At 46.7% G+C, this 27851-nt stretch overlaps 2 protein-coding genes across 3 annotated transcripts in view; one reads left to right on the plus strand and one right to left on the minus strand.

Annotated features, from left to right (window-relative positions):
- The window catches only part of LOC135252290 (E3 ubiquitin-protein ligase RNF13-like), a 37617-nt gene extending 21828 nt beyond the window's left edge, over window positions 1-15789 (plus strand). Inside the window, exons 5-10 of the mRNA XM_064330210.1 lie at window positions 3371-3458; window positions 4502-4592; window positions 4876-4981; window positions 5732-5825; window positions 12732-12812; window positions 13759-15789. Of these exons, the coding sequence (XP_064186280.1) occupies window positions 3371-3458; window positions 4502-4592; window positions 4876-4981; window positions 5732-5825; window positions 12732-12812; window positions 13759-14165 (867 nt within the window). The 3' untranslated portion in view covers window positions 14166-15789. The remainder of the gene's footprint in view (window positions 1-3370; window positions 3459-4501; window positions 4593-4875; window positions 4982-5731; window positions 5826-12731; window positions 12813-13758) is intronic.
- Window positions 15790-18878: 3089 nt separating this feature from the next.
- LOC135252291 (profilin-2-like) lies at window positions 18879-26979 on the minus strand. Of its 2 annotated transcripts, none has more exons than XM_064330211.1 (3): window positions 26620-26965; window positions 23753-23945; window positions 18879-21029 (listed from the first exon to the last, which is right to left on the minus strand). In XM_064330211.1, the coding sequence occupies exons 1-3, from the start codon at window positions 26746-26748 to the stop codon at window positions 20932-20934; spliced, it is 420 nt and encodes a 139-aa protein (XP_064186281.1). In that variant the 5' UTR covers window positions 26749-26965; the 3' UTR covers window positions 18879-20931. The 2 variants fall into 2 exon arrangements, with proteins under 2 accessions (XP_064186281.1, XP_064186282.1); XM_064330212.1 differs by lacking the exon at window positions 18879-21029 and adding an exon at window positions 21055-21444 and having other exon boundaries at window positions 26620-26979.
- Between the last annotated feature and the right edge of the window lie 872 nt (window positions 26980-27851).

Below are 27851 nucleotides of genomic sequence, written 5' to 3' on the forward strand. Positions count from 1 at the left end.
AGGCCCGTTTCGCTCCTAAAATAGAAAAGAACACAAACGACAACAACAAAAACAACAACAAAAAAAACGGGTTTGGTTTGTGTATCCAAATTCCTCCCCATATTAATTTTGGGGTTCTGGCTACTGTGACGTAATGAATATTAATCAGCTTTGGGGGGAGAGCGGGGGGGGGGGGGGGGTTCATATTTTGTACAGTGTGTGTGGGGAAGGGGGCGACGGGGTTATGTAATCCAGCCTGTGATTTGGGCTGAAGGAGTTTACAGGAAGTGCATCATCGCTCCGGGGTAGCAGTCCTTCGCCATTTCCTGTGGGGTCTGGGACGGGGGTACAGGGGAGAGAGGGGTCTGGGATGGGGGTACAGGGAGAGAGGGGGTCTTAGATGGGAGTACAGGGAGAGAGAGGGGGTCTTGGATGGGAGTACAGGGAGAGAGAGGGGTCCGGGATGGGGGTACAGGGGAGAGGGGGTCTGGGATGGGGGTACAGGGGAGAGGGGGTCTTGGATGGGAGTACAGGGAGAGAGGGGGGGTCCGGGACGGGGGTGCAGCGAGAGAGAGGGGGGTCTTATATCATATGTTCATTTTGGCCAGAAATATGTTTATGAATTTTATTATTAAATGTTGTGGAGATCCGCGGGGGTGTTTTCATATTTTATGGCGGCCTCCTGAGTTGAAGCATCTCAGATATGCGCTCGACCCCGTGGTCTGATCCACCGCACGTCTCTTCCTCACACTGGTGGATTCCTGACCCCCCTGGAGCATCCCTGTACTTTTGTCTGTGTTTATTGTCCCAGAGCAGATGTGTGAAAACAACTCTGCTCACGCACTCCAGATCACACTGGGGCTCGCGGTGGGTTTGCTGGGGGGGGGGGGGTGTGCAAAAGTTTGGGGCCCCTCCTGTCTTGTCGGAGAGGGAGGGAGGGAGGGAGGGAGGGAGGGAGAGAGACAGATAGTGAGAGAGAGAGAGGGAAAGTGAAAGAGAGATGGAGACAGTGAGAGAGAGTGAGATTGAGAGAGAGAGAAGAAGAGAGATGAGACAGTGAGAAAGAGAGAGACAATTATAGAGAGAGGGAAAGAGAGAGATGGAAACGGTGAGAGAAAAAGAGATCGCGAGAGAGAGAGAGATGAGACTGTGAGAGAAAATGAGAGAGATTGAGACGGTGACTGAGATGGAAAGAGAGAGAGAGAGAGAGAGAGAGAGAGAGCGAGAGAGAGAGATGAGACTGTGAGAGAAAATTAGAGAGATTGAGATGGTGACTGAGATGGAGAGAGAGAGAGAGATGGAAACGGTGACAGAAAAAGAGAGAGAGAGAGATGAGACTGAGAGAAAATTAGAGAGATTGAGATGGTGACTGAGATGGAAAGAGAGAGAGAGAGAGAGAGAGATGGACACTGTGAGAGAAAGAGAGAGAGCGAGAGAGAGAAAGAGAAGTACATTCATAATTTATTTCGACAGATGGCGCGTTTCGCTGCAGCACAGCCCGTGTTCTAGCTGCGGGGCGGCCAGGGGGGGAGACACGTTAAGAGGAAAGTGATCTCATTCGCTCCGCTGGTGCTTAATGGGGCGTGCGATAGGCCAGGTGTGCCGCCAAGCCGCCGCCGCTTCCTGTTCCCCCGGTGAACGTGTCCGTGGGTCAGCGCGGTGAGGGCTAAGGGTGCTGTGTGGGAATGTGTGACCGGGATGGGTTTTTCGTTGTCGTGTGTGGCAGAGCCGGTGGGCTGTTGAAGCGCTCGCTCCCCCTCTCCACTTGACCCTCCCTTTTTGGCGGGTTTCTCCGTGGCGGGGTCGGGGCTCTGTCCTCGCGAGCCGCTGCAGATTAGATTAGCGACAGAGCGTTACCCGCCCGCCACTCCCGCCAAGGCGTGACCTCGCGCCGCTCCAGTCAGAGATCCCGTCCTCACAGCGCACTGCCTGCTGTGTGTGTGTGTGTGTGAGTGTGTGTGTGTGTGTGTGTGTGTGTGTGTGTGTGAGAGAGAGTGTGTGTGTGTGAGAGTGTGTGCGTGTGTGAATGTGTGTGTGTGCGTGCGTGCGTGTGTGTGCGTGTGTATGTGTGTGTGCGTGTGTGTGCGTGTGTGTGTGTGTGTGTGTGCCCTCGCGTGTGTGTGTGTTCTGTTACTGAAGAATGTAAGGCTCTTTGAGGACATTGTGTTGAGGAATTGTTTGGCTGTTTGAATATGCAGCGTGCAGTCAGGACAGCAGCCCCATTGTTCCAATGCCACCACTTTAGACTCTGCTGCTGTGGGCAGATCTGGGATATTCCTATAACAATTCTGAGAGTTCTGTGCCTCTCTGGAAACTACACTTCCCATCATGCAGTTCTGCTGAAAGTAGTGCTGACTTTAAATCATCTTTGGGACTCGTTAACTGTACTCTATGACTCTGTACACAGTCAGACGCGTGCAGTGAGCCGGCGGGTCCTTCAGTGGGAGGCTAGTGTATCAAGAACCAGGCGGGGAAAGCCTATAAAAGATTTCACGCTTTGATTAACAGCCCTGAAAACAGCGCTCTTTGTTTACGCAATATATTTTGGTTGGGGCTCTGGAGCCCTGTGTTGCTCAACCTGTGTGTGTGTGTATGCCTGTGTGCCTGCGTGTGTGTGCGTGTGTGTGTGCTGTGTGCCTGCGTGTGTGAGGTCGAACAAGCGCAGGTAAGATTGTGAAAAGTCCTACTGTCGTCTAAAAAGAAAAATTGGCGGCCACACACACACTCACACACACACATATACACACACACACACACACACACACACACACACACACGCGCAGAGGAGCTCCGCTCTCCTTCCTGCTTCATGAACAGCTCAGAGCATTTCTGGACCCGTTAAACTGACCGGTCACAGAGTGGCAGATCCCTGTGTACACATAGCAAATGAAAGAAACACTTTTACACAGGCAGTATTTGAATTGATATCCTTGCGGTTAACTTTTTTTTTTTTTTTTTTTGCAATCGTAGTTTTATGTTTGTGATGTTAATTTTTAATCCCCATCAAGGATTTCCTGTTTTTCAGAGGCTTTGCGTGCTCACATGTTACGCCTTGGTCATTTACCACAAGAGTAGGGATGGAACTTAAATTTAAACTCCCACTTTGTAACTGAAGATACATCACTTCAGAGCACTATGTATTATGGAGCGTAGCAGAGAATATCTTAGTTGCACGTAGTCTGTGAGTACTGCCTCAGACGTTTCCTTGGAGGTGCTGTAATTCTGCAGCTAGACAGAACTTCCCGTGTGGAGATGGCGGAGTGGACCGCCCGCTCGGCCCGTTGTGATGTCAGCAGGCCCGGTTCTGACGCGGCTGAGAATGGCGGTTGGGGTTGGCGGCCGGAGGCTGATCTCCGCGGTCCTGAACACAAGCCGTTCTGTTTCTCCCCAGGTCCTGAACGCCCAGAAGGCGGGGTACAAGGGGGCGATTGTCCACAACGTGAACTGCAGTGATTTAATCAGCATGGAATCCAACGACTGTGAGTCCCGCCCACCCCAACCCCACCCCACCCCACCCCCCAAACAAACACACAAACAGGCGCAGAAGATGGCCTCTCGTACGCCCCACTCGGGCAACGACGCTTCGGTTCCTGAACCTCCGCATGAGAAATTTCAAAATTGTCGGAGACCGGTCCGTGTCTTTCGACCTGACCTTCTGCTCCTGTCAGCAAGTTTGGTGGTTTCCGAACTCAACCTGAATTCCTCTACTCGTGTAATCGGTCCGATCCATCTTTGATGTAAGGGTCGTCAGAGTGCTTTGAAGTGAAGGATGCCTTTCTAAACACCTGTTTCGAGCTATCGTGAATAATTTCCGCCAGTCCACATTTCTAATAACCGCCAATCGGTTGGCAGGAACAGTGTGTGCACCCAATGAACTGCATACAGTTCAGTGTTATGCCCCCTCCAAACAGGAAGAGGCCATATTATATATCTGTCTGCAGAGATTGAGGGTATGATGGATGTCGCTTGACAGACAGGAAGTGGGTATGATAAATCATTCTGTACACAGAGAGAGAGAGAGAGAGAGAGAGAGAGAGAGAGAGCCATCTGTAATCAGCCAGCCAAAGATTCTCTGTTATCTGACTGTTGGCCTGGCACCACGAATGTGTCTTCAGCCTTCGGTCAAATACACCCACGCCTAAAGATCCTAAAGCAAACGAAATATATTTCAATCTACTGAAATGTATTCCCAAGATATTTAACGCTGTATTTACTTTTAAATATGTAACGTATGGATAAATATACTGAATATTGCCGCTTCGAGGCATTTCAATGTTTTCTTTGAAAAAACACTGCTTTGAAGTATAGATTTTATTGTATTTTCAAAAAAAGAAGTCCACTTGTGTTTAATATATTGCATTATATTGTATTTCCTGGAAGGGGAGACCAACAAACATGGATCTTAGAGTTATCATTGTTGTTAAAGCTTAACTTTAACCGTAAAAACGTGACGTCGTTCGTCATAATCATGCACGGCTGTGTTTTTGTCGACCTCTTTCTCTTTCTCTCCTGTTGGTTGCAGCGGATGTTTTGAAACAAATACACATTCCTTCAGTTTTCGTGGGTGAAGACACGGCAAACGCCCTCAAGGAAGAGTACACGTATGAGAAAGGGTGAGTACTGGCCACAGGGAATGTGATGTCATTTCCTGTCCATGACAAAGCCCTGCCTATGCAGCTCCGAGCAAACTGATCCAGTGCTCTGGTTTGCTCAAGGCCAGTCAACACTTCCTGTCTTCCCATCTCACCCATAGTGAACAAAGTCAAGCTCCCACAGACATGAGTCGCAGGAAGACTCTGGTGGGCTTCCTGTGTGTGTGTGGGGGGGGGGGGGGTGGGACTCTTCAGAGGTGAATACTAATGACCTCAATGGGCTTTCTTGTTTTTTTTGTTGCAGAGGTCACGTGATCCTCATGCCAGACTTCAGTCTGCCCATCGAATATTACCTCATCCCCTTCCTCGTCATCGTGGGCATCTGCCTCATCCTCATCTTCGTTTTCATGGTGAGCAGATTCCTGTGGCTGTTCGGTATAAGCGTTCGGTATTAGGAGCTTGTTTTAGCTTTTTAAAAAAAGTATTTTTACGCTGGTGGTTTTTTCAGACTGCGTGTCACGCTGACCGCTTGCCGATGGCTGAAATGATTCGTTTTTTAAAACGTAAGCGGAATCTGTCTCCACGCTTCGACAGTACGGTTTAGACAGCGTCTCTGATTGATGTTGTGGTAAATAAAGGGGTGTTGTGAGTAGCCATGGCGAAAGGTGCCAGCTAAACGGCTTGCGGACATAATGGCGGTAAGGAGGCCGCTAACGCTGCTAGGGCGCTAATGTAGTGAGGGTGCTAGTGTAGCGATGGTGCTAACGCAGCGAGGGCGCTAATGCAGCGAGGGCGCTAATGTAGCGAGGGCGCTAACGCAGCGAGGGTGCTAGTGTAGTGATGGCGCTATTGCAGCGATGGTGCTAATGCAGCGAGGGCGCTAACGCAGCGAGGGCGCTAATGTAGCGAGGCCGCTAACGCAGCGAGGGCACTAACGCTGCTAGGGCGCTAATGTAGCGAGGGCACTAACGCAGCAAGTGCGCTAATGCAGCGAGGGTGCTAATGTAGCGAGGGCGCTAATGCAGTGAGGCCGCTAACGCTGCTAGGGCGCTAATGTAGCAAGGGCACTAACGCAGCAAGTGCGCAAATGCAGCGAAGGTGCTAATGCAGTGAGGCCGCTGACGCTGCAAGGGCGCTGACGCACACCGTCTCTGCTCCAGATCACCAAGTTTGTGCAGGACAGACGCAGGACCCGGAGGAGCCGCCTTCGCAAGGACCAGCTGAAGAAGCTGCCCGTTCACAAGTTCAGGAAAGGTAAGAGCAGCGGCTTCATCCGGGCGTGCGGCAGGAGGGAACGTCCATTTAGAGAATCTGTGTCGGCTTCAGCCTTCGGACCATTTCATTGGCACAGATTGTTTTTTTTTTGTTTCTTTTTTTGAGCTGTAAAGTACACAGTCGATCACAGAAAAGAAGGGGGGGGGGGGGTGTTGATGGAGGCAGGGCCTGGTCTGTGGTATCGGTTCTGTGTGCTGGATTGGCCTTGCCCCCATGACCCAGTTCCTTTAACCCTTTAAGGTGTGAGGTCACAAATATGTGATTAGAATGTTCTTAACTGAACATTCTAATGCTGAATGTCACAATCACTACTGGTAACAGAAACCAATGGAGTTCTAGAACACTGATGTAGAATTTTGAAAAAAAACATTACAAAAAAAACCTGATCCTCAAAGGGTTAAGCTGTGGGCCATTGGGGATCTCCGGGTCACGGGACAGGCAGGCGGATCTTTGGTCTTGAGCTCGTTGAGGGCAACGCATCGAGTGTCACTTCAGATAGGCCAGAGAGCGTTTCTCCCCAGAGAGTCTTCCGTCATTTGAGAACAAAGAGTTCAGAAATATTTTCTGCTGAGTCAGCAAGTGTGTGTGTGAGCATGTGCCTGTGCCTGTGTGTGTGTGTGTGTGTGTGCGTGCATACGCCTATACCTGTGTGCCTGTGTGTGTGTGTGTTTGTGCCTGTGTGCCTATGCCTGTGCATGTGTGTGTGCGTGTGTGTGTGTGTGTATGTATGTGTGTGCGCGCATGTGCCTATGCCTGTGCGTGTGCGTGTGTGTGCGTGTGCGTGTGTGTGTGTGTGTGTCCTCGTGATTATCGGCGTGAGCTGCGATGGTTTCGCGGGAGAGAGTCCGCTGCGTGATTACAGGCTGATCATCGGTGCGTTGCTGGGGAAACCCCGGGATATTTTTAGCGCCAGAGGGACAGTATTCGCCTGAGAGTCCCCCCCCCCCATCCCGTCCCGTACCGGCTGCAAGCTTCTCTGTGGTGGGCGGGGCGGGGCTGGGCGGGGCAGGGCGGGGCTGTCCTCTGAGTCACGGTCAGGGTGCAGGACCGGGGTGTGGTGATTCGAGGCCTGCTTCCCTTCCCCACACGCCTGTGTGTGAGGTCATCGGGCCAATGTGGAGTGATTTCCCACAAAGCCAATCATGAGATCAGACCTCTCGCAGACCGTGCGTGCGTGCGTGCGTGACCTCACCCGCGTGCGTGCGTGCGTGCGTGCATGCGTGACCTCACCCGCGTGCGTGCGTGCGTGCGTGCGTGACCTCACCCGCGTGCGTGCGTGCATGCGTGACCTCACCCGCGTGCGTGCGTGCGTGCGTGACCTCACCCGCGTGCGTGCGTGTGTGCGTGACCTCACCCGCGTGCGTGCGTGTGTGCGTGCATGCGTGACCTCACCCGCGTGCGTGCGTGCGTGCGTGCGTGCGTGACCTCACCCGCGTGCGTGCGTGCATGCGTGACCTCACCCGCGTGCGTGCGTGCGTGCGTGACCTCACCCGCATGCGTGCGTGCGTGCGTGCGGCGCGGTCCGGACGGGAACCGGATGGAACCGCTTTGCGGCGCACGGTCTCACAGCGCCCCCGATGACTCCATCCTCTAATATATTCGTGATTTGAGCGCCGATGCGTGGGATAATTCTCTGCTTTGAAGTTCTGCAGCCCAGCCTTCCGTCCCTCGAGTCTCTCTCGTAAACGGTTCAGGAACTGTAGCCCGTGGCTCAGGGGTTGCCAGTTCGATTCCCCGGTGAGGGCACTCCCCGTCGTGCCCTTGAGCAAAGGCACTTAGCCTGAATTGCTTCGGCAAATGTTTATCCGCATAACAGGATTACAGGCGTACTTACGAATTTATGCTGTGTCAGATTCTCTGGATAAGCTCATCTAAATTTATGAATTCTTGTTCATTTTTAATAGCAAGGTTTCGCTCATAACTCATGGGGTGCTTGTTTTTTAAATGGCTGCCATTTTTCTACCCTTTAACATTAGTTCTTGTACTGTACGGCGTGTAGAAGGTCGAGGAGCATTAGAGAGTACTGTGTTATGCATTAAAGGTGGGCCCTGTGTGCTGTATGTTGAGGGAGGGGATAATAATGTGAAGGAGGGCAGTTGACCCAGTGCAATTACGCCCCTGGTCGGGAGTGAGTCAGCGAATGATTAACACCTTAAGAGCGGCTCTTATCTCCTGAACGGGGCGGGGTGCTGAGGGGAGGTGTCGGAGAGCAGGGCGATCCATTTTAACCCTTTGAAGAGTATTTGTTTTCTCGGAGTGTCTTTTCAAAAGTCAGAAGAGCTCTAGAACTCCGCTGCTGTCAGTTACCAGAAGCGACTGTGACATCGACATTAGAATGCTCAGTTACCAGTTGGGATTGTGACATCAGCATTAGAATGTTCACTTAAGGACATTCTAATCACATATTTGTGACCTCACAACTCAAAGGGCTTTCCAGCTGTAAGAAATACAGAATGCAGCCTGAAGAGGAACCTGGTGTTGGAGAAACAGTGGGTGTTAGAGGAAGCCATTTTTTTTGTTTTGCTGATTGGTACTTTTGGCCGGTCTGTGAACATTAGTGACTGTTTTTGGCAAACAGGAAAAGGTTTCTGTGTTTTTCGTGAGCGTTAGCTGACGTGGGCTAAGGGTGGCCTTGCTGCACCCTGGTCAGCTCAGGCCCCCGGGGGGCGTGACGCTGAGCACAGGCAGGAAGTGAGAGGGGCCCGGCCGCGCGCGGTCTCAACCGAGCTGCTGACTGGGCACAGAAACCCCCCCATCCCCCACCCCACCCCACCCCCGCCCTTCGGCATCCTCATCCTCTTCCTTCCTGCCCACACCACCTGCCCCCCCTGCCCCAGGGGCAGTCCTGGCACACAGAAGGCCCCTCCCAAACCCTGCCCCCCCCGCCCCCCCCCAGAGAGGCTTACTGAACATAGCCCCCCAGCCCTGAGAGAGCGATCCCTCATCACCGCCTGGCTCAAATATGAGCAGTATCTGAGATGCTTTCACCCTTTTGACTCCAGTAAAAATTCCTGCAGGTCACTGATCATGCGATAAAGCGGCGTCTGTTTGCACCCGCGTTCTGAGCCGGATTCTTCTTTCCTGCAGCAGTACGGTTTGGTTCACATCGCGCTTCCAGCGCGCTGATAATTAACTTACTGGCAAGTCTTAAAATTGTTAAAAAGTGTTAAAATTATTTCAAATAGGTGTTTAACCCAGGTGTGCCGAGGAGCAGTGATGATTAACGTCCCATTCTGCCCCCCCGCCTTCCCTTCACACACACACACACACACACACACACGCATGCACACACACAGTCACACACACACCAACGCACACACACACACGCTCACACTCTCTCACACACACACACACACACACACACCAACGCACACACTCACTCACTCACTCACACACACCCCTGAGATAATGATGAGCGTGGCACGACAGTACCCGATGTGTGCGGTAGCCCTGGTGTGTGAGAGACATGTAATCCTGCACTGCTGTAGTTCTGAGATCTGTGATTACATTACATTACATTACAGGCATTTAGCAGACACTCTTATCCAGAGCGACGTACATCAAGTGCATTGGTTCACGATGTAGAGGTGCAAAAGAAACACTAGAGTGAAGTAAGGATCGTAGTGCCAGAAGTGACCACATCGATCAGGACTCCAACCCTGTAGAGTAAGCTGTTCAGCAAACAAGAATCCTACCAGGTACAAACTAGCACTGGAATCACAGTCACAGTGATGCTCTCTGAAGCCGGTTCCCCACATCGCAGGTGTGTGTGTGTAGCGTGCTGTGCCACACCGTGCGGCACTAGAGGCGGCTAAAGACCAGGCTCAGACGTCTGCTCATTGCGGCTCGAATCTGCGCTTCTGCTGAAATCTGTCCTCGCGTTTCGGGGAAGTGCGTCGATTTCCACGGGATTTCCCCGCTCGTTAGGCGCTGATTAGGGACTCGTGAGGGCGCTAATTATGAAGCCTTCCCGTAGCCATCGAATGACATCACGGTGAGGTCACTTTCATCGGTGAACTCTGAGCGGGCTGGCCAAATCTCACGCAAAACTAGTGACGTTTTGGAAGATCTACCGTCTCGATTAAATAGGCGAATAAATGAACCGGTCGCACACGTATCCTTGCGGGTAAACAGGATCTCATTAATCAGCCGTCTGCGTTATCATTCTGGTAACTTTCTGCTTTCTAAGGAAAAGTAACCGAAGCTTCCTGTTAGCATAGCCAAGTCCTCATAATCCTTTAGTGCTGGGCTGTGATTGATTAGGTTCAACATTCAGGCTTTTTAAAAAATATTTGTGGATCACATGTCATTCCCTGTCCGCCCCCCGTTTATTTTTCAAACATCGAGAGGAGAAGTTTTTTTAAAGCTGTTCAGCGCTGCAAGGACGTTATTAACTGAAGCAAGTAAAGAGCAATCTTCACAAATTTACACTTGACAAATTACTTTCAATTCCTGACTTCAAACATGTAATTCATGACTCTGACTGAAATGTGCTCCTGTTTTTAACCTCTGCTCTGCTTTTTAATTACTGTTCCACTGTTGTCTCATTCCCCAGTTGACGTTTGTAAATCGTTTGTCTACCATCTGGTGTAACTTTGTGTTTTATGTCAGGGTCCCCTCTCACAAAAATTTTTTTCGATCTTAATGGGGTTTTTTTCCTGGTTAAATAAAGGTGAAATTAAAATAAAATAAAGTGTAGTTGGTACATTAAAAAAAAGAAAAGAAACCGATCTGCAGCCAAGCTCTGCTCGGCAGGAGTGTTTAGGGAAACCGTGCGGATCTGAAAATGTTTTTTTTTTTTTTTTTTACATTTGAGTGCGATTTTCGCCAGAAAGGGCCATAATGATGTGAATTACTCGTGAGGCAGGAAGTTCCAGGGAAGCAGCTAAGCATCGCCTTCCTCCGCGCGACTCCGCAGACTCCTTAGTCTGCATTCCCGGACACGGATACGCGGAACGCGCTGACCGGCGTGACTCGTGTTCGCGGAACGTTCCAGAAGTCCGTTTTGTATTGCCGTCGCTGTGTGACAGTTAAATGGCTGCTGAGTTATATTTTCTAACTATAAACTTCTTCTAAATTGACATGATCTTACACCACCTTTTTAATATCAGGTCCTTGACGCTTCACATGAGCTTCCTGACTTGCCCTTGATTCCAGTCGGCTTTTTGTGCCCCAGAGCAGTGTATTGTTTTCAGCTAGTCTGTATGTCGATGGCGTTTATTGTTCTTTTTATTTTATTTTAAAGATAACATGCAGCAGCCCCGCCTTTCAGTTGCAGAAATGAAAAGGTGTTGATCGACAGTGAAGCAGCATGCAGCGTTATTGTGTAGAAAAATTGCCAGATTTTTTTTTTCTTTTCTTTTTTTTTTTTTTTTTTAGCTTTCTTTGTCTGTTGAGAGATCACCTCTAATTTTAACGCAGCGCTGGAATTTTCTCACTCTGGAGCGCTCAGAATGCGTCTAAACCGTCTGTAATGTGAACGTGCGCGTTTCCTGACAGTCGGCTGGATGGAAACGCGCTGCGGTAAACTGCCCTGTCCTGTGAGAAAGCCGGTTCCTACTTCACTCCAGGGTAGGAGCGCGTTTTTTTTTTAGGGAAGAAGTGGGATGGGAAGGGGGGGGTGAAGTTGTGCTTTGTCCTTATACGGTCACACAGAGGACTGGCGTCTTCACAGGAATGGAGAGAGAAAACATGTTCATTTATAACTTGCATAAACACTGGTCGACATTGTTGGGGGTGGGGGGTGGGGGGGGGGATTCGTTTCCAAACTGAAGAACGGGGCAGGAAGACTTCTGTGGAATTTTTAAGGAGGGCATTGTCCGTTCCGGCACTTTCGCTTCGAGCCCTTCTCCCCCGTGCTCCCAGGTCTTCCCAGAATTCGGAAAGCTGAGAAGGGAAGTGAGACCCGCTCCCCTCTGCGCACCCCCCCTCCCCCCCCCCCAGGCATCATGAGGTGGCTATGGGAAATCTTTTCTGACCACAACGACAGGAAATATTTCCCCGTCCCAATTAGCGTTTACTCCACGCACAAATGTGGGCTGGCTGTTGAGATATACACCCCAACCCCCCCCCCCAGTCAGAATGGACGTTTGTCAGGCTGTGAATTTATTTCTGTTGTTGGCAGACAGTCGTTGGGAGTCGTTCTGTAAACCAGTGGTACTGTCTCTGTTCTCTGTTGTCCACTTAAAGCACGTCAGATTGAGCACAGCTCTGAATGAGCTGAATGAATAAATAATTCACAGTGTCCAGTTAAATCCGCCCTGTCGTGTGACTGGGGTTGGCCAGGCTTGATGGCAGTTTGCTTAAGTAATGGAAGGTCTGTTTAGCGGTAGCTGGGCCCGGAAGAATTGATCAGCGGTGCACGACACGGGCCCGATCCGTTCCAGGACTTCACACCAACCTTCCCCCTTTAAATCTTGAAATTATTTTGGGAAACACAAAATATTTTACGTGAGCTAACATTTTTGATAAAGGTCATGAGCCGCAGCTGCGGACTGCAGATTCTGTGTCCCTGTTGAAACCAGACCTGGGTCAAATGCGTGTTTGTTTTGGATTCAGATACACTTTCTACACTTTACTGATCTTGTCTGGTGTATTGGAACCAATGAAATACTCTCCAAAGGTGCAGACACCCCGCCTTCTGGTCATATTGGCAGGCTCAGTTACTCCAGGCAAGATCAATGGAGCACAGAAAAGAATTTGAATCCAAAACAAATACGTATCTGACCCAGGTCTGAGCCAGCACGCGCGTCGCTGTAACCGGCTGGAACAGAAACCAGGACACGGAACCCAAGCCCTTCCGGGACCGGAGTTGCGTGGGTGCGGGTGAAATGCTGTGGGTGCGATCCGAGGGTGTCACTCATCCGTTTCCTTCCTGTGCCGCAGGGGACGCCTATGACGTGTGCGCCATTTGCCTGGACGAGTACGAGGAGGGGGAGAAGCTGCGGGTGCTGCCCTGCTCACATGGTGCGTGAAACTCCGCCTACATTTCGCCATTTTGCCTTTCCGCCAGGGACCTCAGACTCCAGTCCTGGAGGGGGCGCTGTGTCTGCAGGTTTAACTCCAGTCCTGGAGGGGGCGCTGTGTCTGCAGGTTTAACTCCAGGCCTGGAGGGGGCGCTGTGTCTACAGGTTTAACTCCAGTCCTGGAGGGGGCGCTGTGTCTGCAGGTTTAACTCCAGTCCTGGAGAGCCGCAGTGCCTGCAGGTTTAACTCCAGTCCTGGAGAGCTGAAGACACTATCCTTCTTCTCAGATCTCTCAAAATGGCAGAAAATAGCTTCTGCTCTTTTAAACTGAGAAAACAAAGTCTGCCATAGTCTGCAGTTGGGAACTGTGTGTGCCAGAGAATCCCTTGTCATTCTTGGGCAAATGCCCATTTAATTAAGAGAAATTTTCATCCCACGCCTGCTCTCCAACTTATTTGTGGCATCAGAAGTGTAGACGCCAAACATATGTGCCCAAGTGTTAATACGTTTGGCAAACTAAATTTAGGCGGCACAGTGGTGCACTGCATAGATTGTCACCGAGCAGCACAAAGGTCCTGGGTTTGAATCCCGGCCAGGGCCTTTCTGTGCGGAGTTCGCGTGCTCTCCCCGTGTTCCTGTGGGTTTCCTCCCAGTCCAAAAATAATCAGGTTAGGCTACTTGAGGGTACATTAACAGGGTGTTGCAGTAAATGAGCATGCATGCTCAGTCAACCTGCCCTGTATAAATATTGGCTGCTGATTTAATGAAAACTAGCAGACACTGCGGCCCTCCGGGACTGGAGTTAAACCTGCAGACACAGCGCCCCCTCCAGGACTGGAGGTTGAGGTCCCTGCTGTAGTCTGTAGTTAAATGAGATGCCTGGACACACTGAACGGCCTGTTCTCACGATGCACTCTGACGTTCTCGCGCTCTTACCCTTCTCCAAGCCTACCACTGTAAGTGCGTGGACCCCTGGCTGACCAAGACCAGGAAGACGTGCCCGGTGTGCAAGCAGAAGGTGGTGCCGTCGCGGGACGACTCCGGCTCCGATTCGGACGAGGCGGAGAGCAGCCGCGGGGAGGAGAACGAGGAGGCGTCGGAGAGCACGCCGCTCCTGCGCTCCCCGGCCTCCTCCGGCCCCGCCCGCTCCTTCGGCTTCGCCGCCGGGTCCCCGTCCCGCCGCGGCTGGGACGCCGAGGCCTCTGGGTACGAGGGCGAGGAGACGGACAGCGGCAGCGAGGACGGCGATGACGCCGGCGGCGGGGAGGGGGGCGGGGACGGCGTCGCCGTGGAGACGGTGGTGGTGGTGCAGCTGCAGCGGTCTCGGCCCGAGGGCCTAGCGACCGACGCCTGACGACGGCGGTCTCTCTGCTCAGGACGCGCCGTCAAACGCCGACGGGTTCTCATTGTTTTTTTTTTTTTAACGATTACTGCATTTTTTGTTTCCCTGTTTAGAACACTAAGCCCCACAAATACTGTGGCCATTTTGACAAGCTCGGCTCCTGAAAGCAAGAACAGAGGGGACATATTTTCTGTGTTTTTCTGAAGACAGACATCTCAGATGGGGACTGATCTTAGTGGATCATGGGCTTTGGGTGGCTGCGTCTGTAATAAAGCTGTTTACGACAGTACAGGGGGTTGGCAACATGCTACTTTTTCTGTGAGAATAAGCCACTTCAGTAGCACCTTCTCCATAAATTATGTGTAATGTCATACAAATGATGTACAGGTGACAGTATAAATCTCTTCCCAACCACAGACACTTTATTTGCAGCTTGCATATCTGCAAGCCTTCGTATCAGAAGGAAGGGAATTTCGATGTGGAGAAATGTATGTAAATACATAACTGCTGCAAATGCATTCAAATATTATGCAGCACTTTGTAAACTTTAGAAATTGATGATTTGATATTTTTAAAGAAAATGTAGATGTATAAAAGTGTTATTGCCAAGACTGTGCCAATCCCTCAGTTGTCCTGAGATTGTCGGGGGAAAATGTTTTTAAACTTTTTTTCCTGTTTTGCTTTTGTAGGTAAATATTCACGTTTTTGTGATCAAACGCAGTCAAATTAGCCATTGGGGGTGCATCCATGCGAGGGCAAAGTCACCCTTCGTTCCCAGAAGATTTTATTGCCGTTCTCACGTTTGTAGTTGCAGTAAGAGAAATGCGGAAAGAAAGGGGGCTTTTCTGGGCTGCTGGGCTGTGATACAGAGCCTGTTTTTGATCACTCACCCTCTTGATGACACTCTCACAGTACTAAATACTCGCTGAACACAAGGGACTCACGCACCTCCCCATCTCCACTCTTCGCAATGTGAACACCAGCTGCCACGTTATGGTCACCAAGTACGGCAGTCGGAAAAGTTAATTTTTTAAAAATAATCGTTTTGTTGCCATTATTTTGATGTATGAATGTATGCAAGCATGCACCGGTGTACTCATTCATATTTATTAAAGTTGTGCTAATTTCATGTACATAACCGGAACGCTACCTTTTCTCCTCGTTAATTATCCAGATTATTTTAAACTAATGTAATCGTTGCAGCCATTTAGGATTGTCACTGGGGCGGGACTTAAGCAGGGGTTCCAGTAATGGACACCCATACAAACTGTAAAACATTGTCCTGATTACATTGCTGGAATAATTCTGCGCCTTTAAATTCTCCGAGTTTTACTTCAGACTTTAGTGCATTCATTTGCATCATTTAAACACATGTATATTTAATAAGCCTTGGATATTAACAGGGGATGTTTTTCTGATATTGGACCATTATTTAGTATATAGATGTTAGTAAGGGCTGATGTGATAACCAACTATCACGTTATGTATGATTACACCTACATTTAGCCACCACCTTCAGGAATTAATTATACATTTTAAATAACGGATCCAGCGGTGTATAAAATATCTTGTTTTTTTATTTGTTTATTCAGTGTATATGTGTCATAAACATGTTGAATTAATATTTGCCAACCAACATGTTTGGGGAGCGTTTTTTTTTTTAACCGAAGTGCTGTGACATTGGATTACCATGACTGCGGTAAAAAAAGAGCTCTTTGGTTCTAAAGTGGGGTCGTGTACTTGGACGTTAATGCAGTAACAACATTCGTCGCGCAGAAAACTTTCTTGTGCAGAACACACTGTCCTCTGCACTTCTATCCGGGTTGAGTCATGGTTGCTTGGTTACGACTGTAAACGAAACGTCCTCCGCGCCGGCCCGAGACCACACCTACCCGTTACAGTAATAATGCAATCACACCAGTGTGCGAATCAATTTGACTTGAGCAGCGGTCGCGATAAAAGATAAGCAGCTTCGCTTGTAAGGCTGACAACAATGCTCACATTCTTCGCTCGATTAATCATTAGCTAAACAGGCTTCTTTTTTCTGGCTCATTTAGGTGTTAGCCGAGATGCATTTACCTCAGTCATAAATATAGTTTGAAATATTTACCATCAGTAATAAACTTCTCTTTATAATGAATCTTATCTTGCGTTCTGCAGAGCTAGTTTAGCGTCCTGTAACCACTCGTAAACCAACTATACTCTCTAAGATTACTCAGAACTAACAGACGTTCCGGACCAAACCTGTAATTACTCAAATTGGGTCAACTATGTCTTAATTGCGGCGAATTACTGTTTGGGGCATTCTACGTTTTCAGGCGTTAGCAAAGGCACAAATCTGACGGTCGTCTTCTCTCACCAGGAATAGGGCTTTCCAGAAGCGCTATATATAACCCAAAGTGAAATATGATCAGTTAGTGGTCTGCGTGCACTTGGACAAACCTACCAGCGCCATCCTGGAGAAAATTTGTTCAAAGTCAAAAGGTCCACGCAGCTGCACCTCGGGCATCAGACAATATATGTGAGCAAGGTCGTCCCTCTTGGTTCTCGGTTTCATGCAATCTATTCTTTAGTTAATCATTACCACATTTTATTAAATTTACAGATAATCTCCATGTATTTTGTTTGTGTCCCTTTACTATGAGTGGACCGCGTTAGTGTTGTGAGGCAGTGAGCTAACTGAACCAGAATTGCCTAATTGATGGAAACTAAAACCTGCCTTGAACACCAACACCGCCAGAGTGAGTGTAACTGCTCACCCCTTCAGTAATCACACCAAACCAGGGCTGCCCTACCTTACCCTGTTCCTGGAGATCTACCATCCTGTGTGTCTTCATTTCAATTTAAGACTAATTTGGCACACTTGATTCTACCAATTATCAGCTCAATGAGATCTCTAGCTGTTGAATGAGGTGCAATTTGTCAAGGGTGGAGTGAAAACCTACAGGACAGTATATCTCCAGTATATAATCCAATAGGACTGGGCAGTCCTGCACTAAACTAAGGTTTATTTTATAGCAGTGTGATCTGAATATCCACAGAATATGACCAGAGCTTCAAAATCTCCTGAAGGAAAAGTTGTCATGTTCTGGCTGTTGGGTTTCTGAACTATCAGGTATGGAACGTAGCACAAAACACTTTCCAATGATAACTACGCACATCTTGACCAGGTTGCTCATTTAGGTTCCATCTCCCACCTGTAGCAAACATGGAAACAAACACTGCCTATCTAGTCCTGTCCAGCTATGACCAGCTCACAGCAATTTACACCCATTTCCAACCTCAAATGGCAGCTTGTGAAGTCACCAATAAGTTTGCAGTCTCACATACGGGACCATATGGTGTAAACCCTGTGCCGGATCAAAGTTCCCATTTTGTGGACGCCTGGACTTCAGTGTGAACGCATGTCCTTAGAAGCAGGGTTCAGTTCTCTTCCACATTAATCCTGAAGTGTACTCAACTCTTGAAATTCCCAATGAATGCCATCTTTAATGGTCTGGCTTTGTTTTTTTTGGCCAGAACAATCTGCAGATTGGATTTGGATGCCCTCATTAAGAGGCCAATCTTCAGGATCCCTTCAATCCTCAGGGAACAAATTAAGGCAACTTCAACCGGTCCTTTATGGCAGATTCTTTAATCTTAAATATAAAAAAAAGTACACGTTGAATGGTTTTATTAGGTGGATACATGTCCAAACAATTTGGGGAGGGGGTCTGAATGTGACACTTTTGCAGTAAATGAAGTGTCCTCAACCTTAACTTTATTCTTAAGTGTGAAAGTGTGAAGTCCATGACTCAGCACAAATGCCTGATATGGACTCATATACTCAGCCCCCCCAACCAATTATGTTTGTGTTCTACAGCATTTTAAACCAATCACAGCACTTCATTGCACCAGGTTCCCTTCTGATAAGTGTGATGTCATACCATTCCATCCCTCTATCTGTCATTCAAAAACGATTACTCTGTGACATCACACAGTAAAGCCAGGGGGAGCAGCTGGTCATTTCTGTTTATATATATAAATAAAGTATAACCAACAATGATTTATAATGTACAGGCAGAAAGATGTTATGCTTTGATTAGCAACTGAACTGTACAAACTAATATGCTATGCTACATTGCTCCCATCAATTCCTAGAACATATAGCCTATTTAGACAAGTTGCACAAAATTGTGAGTACTAATACTCCAGACTGAACAGGCAATTCAATATGCATTTTTGTAAAAAAAAAAAAAAAAGAAGTTTGTAATATTCTTTACAAAACAAAAATGTGGTCTGTCTTATAAATTCCTTTATCGGCTTTTGGATATGGCCAATAGATATGGCCATACAGTACAAATATCGTACCCTGAAAATGACATTTATTGATCGAATGTTCTCTCTCTACCCACTGCCCCATTTACATACCACTTATTAATGTTGGTATCATTTAATCACTCAGAGAATGTCTTGTAATCAGCCAATTTACAAATAATGCTAAACTGGCTGATTCACTTTATCCAATATTGTAGTACAGGAAACATTAGTCATTTAGGATAACGTACATGACCAAAGACTCCGTGTCACATACTGTCAGCTTCTACTGCAGTATTCAACAGAACAAATTCAACTGACATTGTGCTCAATGCTTAAAATTCAGACTCCCTAGTCCGAGCTCATTCGAGCCTCTATCTGGGGGGTGATCATTTTCAGCCGTTAGGAAATCAAGAAAACACCTACAAATTTTGGTTGGAATAAATTTATTTGATCTGTCTGTAAACAAGGTGGTTTATCAATTTATGGCATTTTTTAAATTGGTAATATTAAATCAGAGGAGTTTGACTTGTATCCCAGGCGTAAGGAAGAAGAGGAGGATGGGTTAGGGAAAGAAATGAACATTAAATCGGCAACAAAATTTGCTTTAATCTGTACATATTCCACAAGGTCGGAACATTTTGAGCTGACGCTTAAAATATCCCGAATGGAAGTGCCATTCGAAGGACTCCTTGGGCAACGGGTATCCATCTCACAATAGCAACAGATCAACTCTCAACACTATGGCACAGGAATACATGGGTTCTGTATAAAGTTTCCGCAAGACAACCAAGTTCTTATTCCAACCAATACCATCTCCCATAATTAAGTGTGATTACAGTTAGCTATACTTTTTTAAAGTTTTTTTTAAGGGTTTTTTTATTTATTTTATTTTTTTTTTTTTTTACTGGACATAACATTTAGTACCATGCTTTTTCGACAGACAGTTTGATACCACATCGTCGGGTGATGACTTGAGCACAAGGCGATTTATTCCACGGTTTCGTCTGCACGGCATGGGTTTATACAGAGTCAAATGCAGCAATTCGTCGGCCATATTTATTTTTAACAATTGAGAAATGAGGAGGAGGAGGAGGCGGCGGCCGTTCCATCGGCACGCGCCGATTACAGCAGCAAATCTCTCGCCGCGTCGACCGGCAGGGTCATGAACGTTAGTGTTCTGCAGCGAACAAAACCAATGGAGCTACCGGCCCGCCTTTACAATGATCTACAGCAATTCTGCAAAGTCCCCAAGCTGCAACTAAAGATTGGTCCTATGAAATCAACACTGGACACAATGCCAGATGGTAGTGTTGGGATATTGTCTAACTGTCCAAAATGGCAGCCTTTTTTGTGAAAGAAGAAGAAAAAAAAAAGTAAATATATTACAGGAGCTGGCAAACAATAGTTAAGTGCCTGAGCTATTGTAACGATGGAATGTCCATGGAGATAATCGAGTCAGGGAGGTCATGAAGAGGTCACGGGAGGAAACCCTACCTGCATCTCAACAATGCCAATTCGCCATTAATCTCTAAATAATCCAACACCACACCCATCAAACGTAAGACTACATCCAAGTACAGTCGCAAAAAACATTCAATGCAGGGTACTGCAACTCAAAACAAAAAGTAAAAAAGAAATGGAAAAAAAAAGGGGGGGGTAAGGGCAAGAACAAATTTGATTGGAAGGCAAATGGGGGGAGGGGGAGGAGTGTTATGGTTTGTACTAAAGGAAAACAGGCCTCTGAATGAGGAAGCGCTAGAACTACAATGAAGAATGAACTACAATGAAGGAAAAGTATGGCAAAGGGGGCAAGGGTACTGAAGTTTTGGCCAGAGTTGAAAGGTTGTGCGTGTGTGTTTGCGTGTGGGACGGGGTTAAGGGGCGCGATGATTTAGGGACACCTCGATAAGCTAACAGATATGCATGCAGTTTCCCCTCCCAGACGTGCGCTAGAAAAGGAAGACAATATGAGCAGGATAACTGCTCAAAGTGCTCAAAACGGCATTGGTCAGATTGTACTACCAGGCACCTGTGTGTGAAATATCGGTTCCTCGCGAGTTTCCCTCACTAATTTCCCAACAAGTTCTGCATGTACACTACACCGTGGCCAGATTTGCAAATCAGCCCAATTTTTTAGTGTCTTTTTCCCCCCTCCCCAAATATCTTCCTATTTTTTTTTTTTTTTTTTGCTATAGCACAATAATATGTTTACTGTTAACTGTGGTGCAATCGTAGTGCCAGAACAGATTTGAGAGTACACAGTGTAAATACATAAAAACGAAGGCAGGAGTCTGGGAACAGGAATAACAAAAAAGAAAAGAAAAAAGGTGTGTGTGGGGGGGGGGGGCACAAAAAAGGATGGGAGGAGAGGATAAGAAAGTAAAAAAAAGAAGCATCTACCGACTACATCGGGTAGCGCTGCCAACGCAACAGGGTGGGGTAAGGATGGAGCTGCTAGGTGGATGGAGGTGAGGCTGCTTTAATATCCAGACTTCCTCAGGTACTCAGCCATGTGAAAAGCTTTCTTGTTGAGCTGGCCGCCGTGAACACCTTCTTTTCCCATGACTAAAACCAACGCTGGAGCACACAAGAAAACACAAGAGCACAAATCAACAAACATGGAAACACAAAACAAAAAAAAACAAAAAAAAAAGGAAAAAACAAAAAAAAAGAAAAAAAGTCTTTCCCTACTAAGAGAGGGACACAGTTGAGAGCTTCTCAATCCCCCCGGTAGCCTTCGTTGCTAGTAGGCCTAATGCTTCCAATACATTAATGTGACTGAAAGGGGGGGGAATCTTAAAAGCAATTAATGTTTTTTTTCTTTTCCTTTTTTTATAATTTTTTTTCTTCTTTTGTTTCTCACTCGACTTCTATACTTAACAAGTGTGACTAAACTAAAACCCTGAATCCCGTAAGTATTTTGCCATCGAATATGCCTTCTTATTCAACCCGCCTCCATGGACTCCTTCTTTGCCCATAACAAGAACCAAGACTGAAAAGAAAAGAGATAGAGAGGGAAGTTTAGAGGGGTTACAGGTGAGTAGGTAAGGAGGAAAGCATTCAAAGTCCACAGCAAAGCAAAAAAAAAAAAAAAAAAAAGGTTAGTTTAAAAGAAGCCCGTTCCACAATGCTCAAAATCTGCATGAGCATTCATTTCCATGTCAACCCTACAAAAACAAAAAAAAACAAACAAAGTTTGATGACTACCCTATAGGAATTTTGCAGGAATTCGGGACAAAACCTGCAGTGAAGCACTCTGTTGCCTTAGCAGAAATTTAGAGGGAAGAGTCTTTTTACGGCCCGCTTCCTGAACGCAGGCAGATACAAATTCTGAGGAGAGTAAGGCTCAGTGTCAGGTGTCCTGCTGCAGTTTGTCTGAAATGTGTCCAGGGCAGTGGTTAGAGGTCCAGAGAAAAGCTGACCAAATGGCCTTCATCTGTGTGGGCTATGGGCATCTGACTGCATTTTTAAACTACTTAATGCATCGATCAGGGCCTTCAGATAAGGACAACGATCACATTATTTTATTGCGAATTACAATTAATGGTCAATGTTGCCACTCAAAATTCTTCCCAAAAATCAGCACAGGCAAATATGGCACTCGCCTGAAAGAGCAACTAGCAGACTAGCATATTAAAGAGAGGTTAGTCTGCAGTTTCTGCACATCCCCAGGGTCTAAGAGTGGTTATGAAAGAGAACCATAGCCAGGACATGACCACCGCCCGTAACTCACTGGCCCTGAATCCAGCTTTCAGCGAATTCAGAGGCTGCCTTCACATTTTGTGTGTCTGAAAAGTTCAATGCAACAGGAAAATGAACGCTCTACTCAGCAGTCCTGCCCAAGGTGCCAAGTCACACACAAAAAAATAAATAAATAAATAAAAATAAACGACCATCCCAGTTAGCATGCTCACTGGTACCGCTTTCCTCAATACATATGGACAGGGAAAAAACTAACTCCACCACTGACACGGTTCAGGGGACAATGAAAGAGACCGTGGAGACAGTTCAGTTTTAGGGGACAGCTTTAGTGAAAGGAAGGCAGGGGCTGGGTAATATACCGCAGAGATAATCATCGAATGCAATAACAATCATCGCCACCATTACCCTTTCCCTCTTCATGTAGGAGGTACTAAATACCCCAACTTCAGAGGCTGCGCGAACTGCTTCCAGAAAAATATGCCACCGCCTTCATCTATTGGGTGTCGAGACAGCCAATCAGAACCAAGGCCTCGCAAGCTTCCGTGCGAGTGACAAAAAACACACCGCGCAACCGAAGTTATACGACCTTGCTTCTGATTGGCCACCTTATCAATGCCCATATCAGCGGTGACGTTTTTCCCCAGAAGCATTTCACACCGCCTCTGAAGTTTGGATATCTACCACCACATCAAGTGTAATTAAAGAGAAAAAAAAAGGCAAAGTGGAAGGTAGTACCAGCACATGGTGGTGATGATCGTTACATTGCATTGGATAATCATCATTGTGGCATATTTCCCAACCCCAAAGGAAAGGTGTGTTAAATGTAACTGAAGCACATGCATCCAAGAATGAGGCTTCACCCCCCCCCCCCCAACAAAGGGCATAGTGCCCAGCAAAACCCAGAGTTACTACAGAATCAGGGACCGTGAGCCACACAAGCAAACAGAAGGCTGGCAGGAGTCTATTCGCATTTTTTTACATTTGCATAAGAAACCCATAAGTAAAAACTATAGGCAAAAGTTTACATCACTACATCCCACTTGCGGTGGATATCTGGGCTAAAATTCAGGCCAGAAATTCTTCCACAAACAAATTGCCTGAGATCTAGATAAACCTTGTAATACACTTCACGTGTACCATCCTACCCATCTAGCCAAATTCTTTCCATGTGATCCCTGTTTACTGAAAACATTAACACAAGCAAACTAAGTAACCGGTGGGCAGTCTGTGAAGGAAATCTCACCTTTAAAAAACGGGAGGGGGGAAAAAAATAGATGAGATTTTTGTGCATTTCAATCATTGAAGGAAATGTGATGCCTTTTTTTTATTTTTATTTTTTTTATAAGTTTTCCAAAACGACCAGCCGCGATAGCAAGCCGGGGGTCTGATCTATTCGGGAGCGCATATATTGAGGAAAGGTGGACATAGATGCACATGCGCACAACTTCACCATCACATCCACACTCGTTACACTACATTACACTACATTAAGCATTCACGACTAAATGAATTCATCCATGAATTGGAATCATCTCAGATCACCGAACGAGGCGTTCTCTGCGGTGTCTGTCGGGTGCGCGGCGGGAGCGGACGGTTACCTTTGCCAGCTCTGCCTACGGAAATGTTGTATGTGGGCTCGCCGCCTTGGCTCTTTGTCCGAATGTCCATGGTCCAGTCGCCGTCCATGAGGAGGCTGTCTCTGATCACGGAACACTTCTTCTGGCCTAAGGTCAGACCGCTGGTGAAAAAGCCCTCGCGATCCTTTCCTACTATGATGTCGATTTCTTGGGCCTAAAAATTAAACATTTAAAAATTAAAAGAACACAGTGAAACTTGTGTGAAAAAAAAATAAATAATACAACAGGAGATATTTCAAATGAATAAGAAAATGCTATGGAGGGAAAGAGTGCCAAGCCTGTGATTTTGACAGGGGGGTCATTAAAGGTAATGTAGGGGGGGTCCCGGGGCAGATTTGATAGGCAATGAATGACCATATATATGAATATGGGGAAATATTTCAAAACATAAATAACTCCTTAAATATAACCCTTTTTAACTTATGATGGGATTTCCCTGGATGCCTTTGAATCTTGGGGGGGGGGGAGGGGGTGTCCCTGGATCAGAAAAAGTTGAAACCCCCTGGTCTAAAAAATGCACATCCTGACACCACTCATGATAGTGCACTTCAAAGACAGAGTTGCAGAGACAATCTGAGCCACAAACTCACATTCTACTCGGTTTCAGACCAAACATTCAGTGAAATGATCACAATCCCCCGGACACACAACCCCGATTTACCTGACTGCAATAAAGACACCGAATTGATTCATACTGTTACGTTTTTTCAATGGATATTATTTGATTTGCTTTAAATATTCATAAACCATGGACGTTTGTCGACCTAATATGGTAACGCATGCAGCTTCTTTTATGAGTTTATGAGTAACTTTGGCTAGGGCCAGTTCCGCGCCTGAAAATGACTGAGACATGCCGGCTCGTCAAACTGCGGGTATGTGCAAGGAGGCGTCACCCTTAAATAGAACAGCACAGCCAGAGGGCAGGGTATTATCCTAAACGCAGTGGCCATCTCGTCTGTTGGGCGATTTGTTAAAGAACATCCACCTTACAAAACAAATTATTTTAGATATTTAAACGATAGCATGCCGGAGCGCAACGCTGCTTAAATGCTGTGACAGCCACTGTTAACTAAAAATCACGCACTCTTGGCAATGTTACCCAAATAAATTACCTGATAATCTAACAAGAAAAGTGAGGTTCGGTGACGTTATTGCCAATTCATGGGTCGTGATTCTTTAAAATTACAAATGGTCCAAGTTATAGCTGCCAGTGCATTGGCGTGATAGCCAACTTATCGATAAAATCGAAATGGCAAGTAACGCTAGCTAACGTTATTACTTCAAAACCACAACTGCGCTCTAGATGACGGGCTATCGAGAAATCAGTAATTGCTAGTTACAAGCCAGCTAACGGTTAACGTTAAATTACTTTTATAGCTGAGCAGGTGAACATAAAACTAGATAACCACTCGGCTAACAGCAGAGTTAGCTAGACATAAAAACCTGGATAAGATGACTTACAACTTACAGCTAGCTAGCCAACGTTAGCTTAATTCAAATGGGTCTTGTCGAAATGAGTCAACTTAGCTTGTCTGCCATTATGTCGTTTTGTAATCCAAAGTAAGATGTTATCTCGCCATCTAGCCTAGTGCCAACGAAAGTTAGCCAAGGTGATATGCCGCGTTTCAAGTTTCAATCAATGCAACGCAAATCATTGAAGATTAGTGTATACATTTGACCAGATCCAACATCTGCGATGACACAGCTAGTCTAGACAACAACCAAACCAGTGCCGGTAAGTGCTAGCTGAGCAGCACTAGCCTAACTTTGTGTGTAGGGAAGGTTAAGATCGTATGGTCGCTACAGATAGAAATATAAAATTGCTCGCTGGCTATTCTGCTACCTAGATAACAAAATGGAGGATTTTCTGTGATTTTCCCCGCTAGCTACCAGAATAGCCAATTGTGCGCGTCGGGGCACTGACACAGGGCCAGAAATCTCCAAAGCAATCGAAACCCTACACGCCCAAAAAATAAATAAAAACGCATCTGTGCTTGCTAACGTTAAGATTAGGACGTTCACTAGCTGAAAACTAGTTAGCAAGTCGGCTAGCTTAGCTAGCTGCATGGAAGACAGACGAACCATCAGATGAAAAACTGACGAGGGGAGGCGCCATCTTGGGGAAGTGTGAAGGGGGGTGGCAGCGAGGCCGTTATTCTCCAAACCACTTACGTCCTCCTCGCGCGCTTTGCGGCGAATATTTGAACCTCAATGCGCCAGTAACGTTGCGTAGGGAGCTGCGAATCTGTGGACGGCCTGATTTTATCCTTCCTCACAGCGTCACCCTTTCCCGCATTGCCGGCTAGACATCAGCTACTTGTTTGCCACATTACAGGCTCAACAATGGAATGTTATCACACAAACAGGCACCCTTTCTCGCAAATCCCATTTTCAGCGGTTAACTTTGTTCGTTAGTTAAAGGAGAAAACCGGCTAAGTAGTTAGCTAGCCCACAGCCTCTGCCAGTTGCGTTCTCAACGCGAGCTTAGTTAAATCATGGCAGGTGTTCATTCTCCTTAGAATTCAAAAATAACGGAATTGATCTGTTAGCTAGTTAGCTTGCACTTACAACAAAGCCTTTCAGTTTACTATGAAAGACTTCAATTTCCCCGTACTTGTTCAGAATACATGGTAATCCAATCACAAAGAGCGCAGAATGAACACTCATTGGACACCATGTGTATCTGCTAGCCTAAAAATATTCCTAGACTGGAAACCCCCCGTTCGACAAGGCCTCTCCGCTTTCAGATTAACTGGCATTTCATTCAAACACCCGGCTTCGAGCAACTATACAGTAAACCGGGTATTATCACTTAAAAACATCCTCACCGTTATATTGTTAAAAGTGCCGCCGGGTTGTGCTGCCCAGACGTATTTGGCGTCCGTGTACCCAACAATGGCGGAGTCCTGGCAGCTGCCATCGGCCATCAGGTTATCCACGTAGCCTTGCCAGGACATGCTTGCGTCTCAGGTTAAAATGTACAACTTTTTCTAAATAAAAAAAAATCAGAAACGCGTTTCCTTGAGTAATACTGGTTGCGGCCGAATTCTGTGTATTTTCAGGGTATTGTAGCGTCTCCAACAGTAACCCCCCGGCTCCGTGCACTGTCACGTCCCCGCTATAATCTGAGTTTGAGTAGCAAAAGAAGCCACTGCATTCGGCCAGCGCCTGGGTGTAGTCCCTACCGAATCACTCCGCGCAGCCGTAGTGTGCCGGACGTTCATTGCAAATGGTGTACATAGGCGGAGGGATAAAAGGGTACAAATTCAAAGAATAGTCTGGATAATGCCTAGCTAATTGGCTAGCGAGTTAGGGGTACGCTTGTCTAATACACAAATAAGCTATATTGAGATTCATATTACATGTGACTATAATGATAGTGGTGTGCCCTGGTAATATTATGTTAAATATAATGTTCTTTTTTGAATTTCAAATGGAGCTTTTTTTTCTCTGCCTTATTAACTATATGGCAGGAATGAAGTTAATACACAGCTTGCTGTCTTTTAAAAAAATAAAATAAAATGAGCACACTGTTTAGCTTGCTTAATTGTTAGTTGACCTGTAATTGTTCAATGAAATTGTTATTGTTGTCATTGTTAATGAAATAATAATGACAACTATATTTGTCTTTCTCTTTCTTAAAGAAGGTTCAGATTCTCTTTTGAAAATGTTATCTCACTGCATGGTTACCCATGGGCACAGGATGATGAACAAACTGTTTTATCATCCTGTCATCACATGATGACACCTGCTGTAAATGGGAGTTTTCTTAGGTTTGAACATAAATTTTATATATGTATAGTCATGTTACAGTCATGTTATGAAAGATAAAGCAAGAAGTTGTCATTGCACTTGTGGTCAGGTTTCATTGAGCAGACATGATTCTTTCACCACTAAACTGGTAAATTTCTTCCTCTTGCATGCCCAAATAACCTGTTACACTGCCGTTAGAGAATACAAGCAGTGAAAAGCTCACTTAATTATTCATTAGATGTGCCTGGTGATCTCCATATGTTACTTTAGCTCGTAATGTTCATGGGACTTGGGCACAACAAAGTTA

This window comes from Anguilla rostrata, chromosome 4 (genome assembly GCF_018555375.3).
Source record: "Anguilla rostrata isolate EN2019 chromosome 4, ASM1855537v3, whole genome shotgun sequence".
Classification (NCBI taxonomy): Eukaryota; Metazoa; Chordata; class Actinopteri; order Anguilliformes; family Anguillidae; genus Anguilla; species Anguilla rostrata.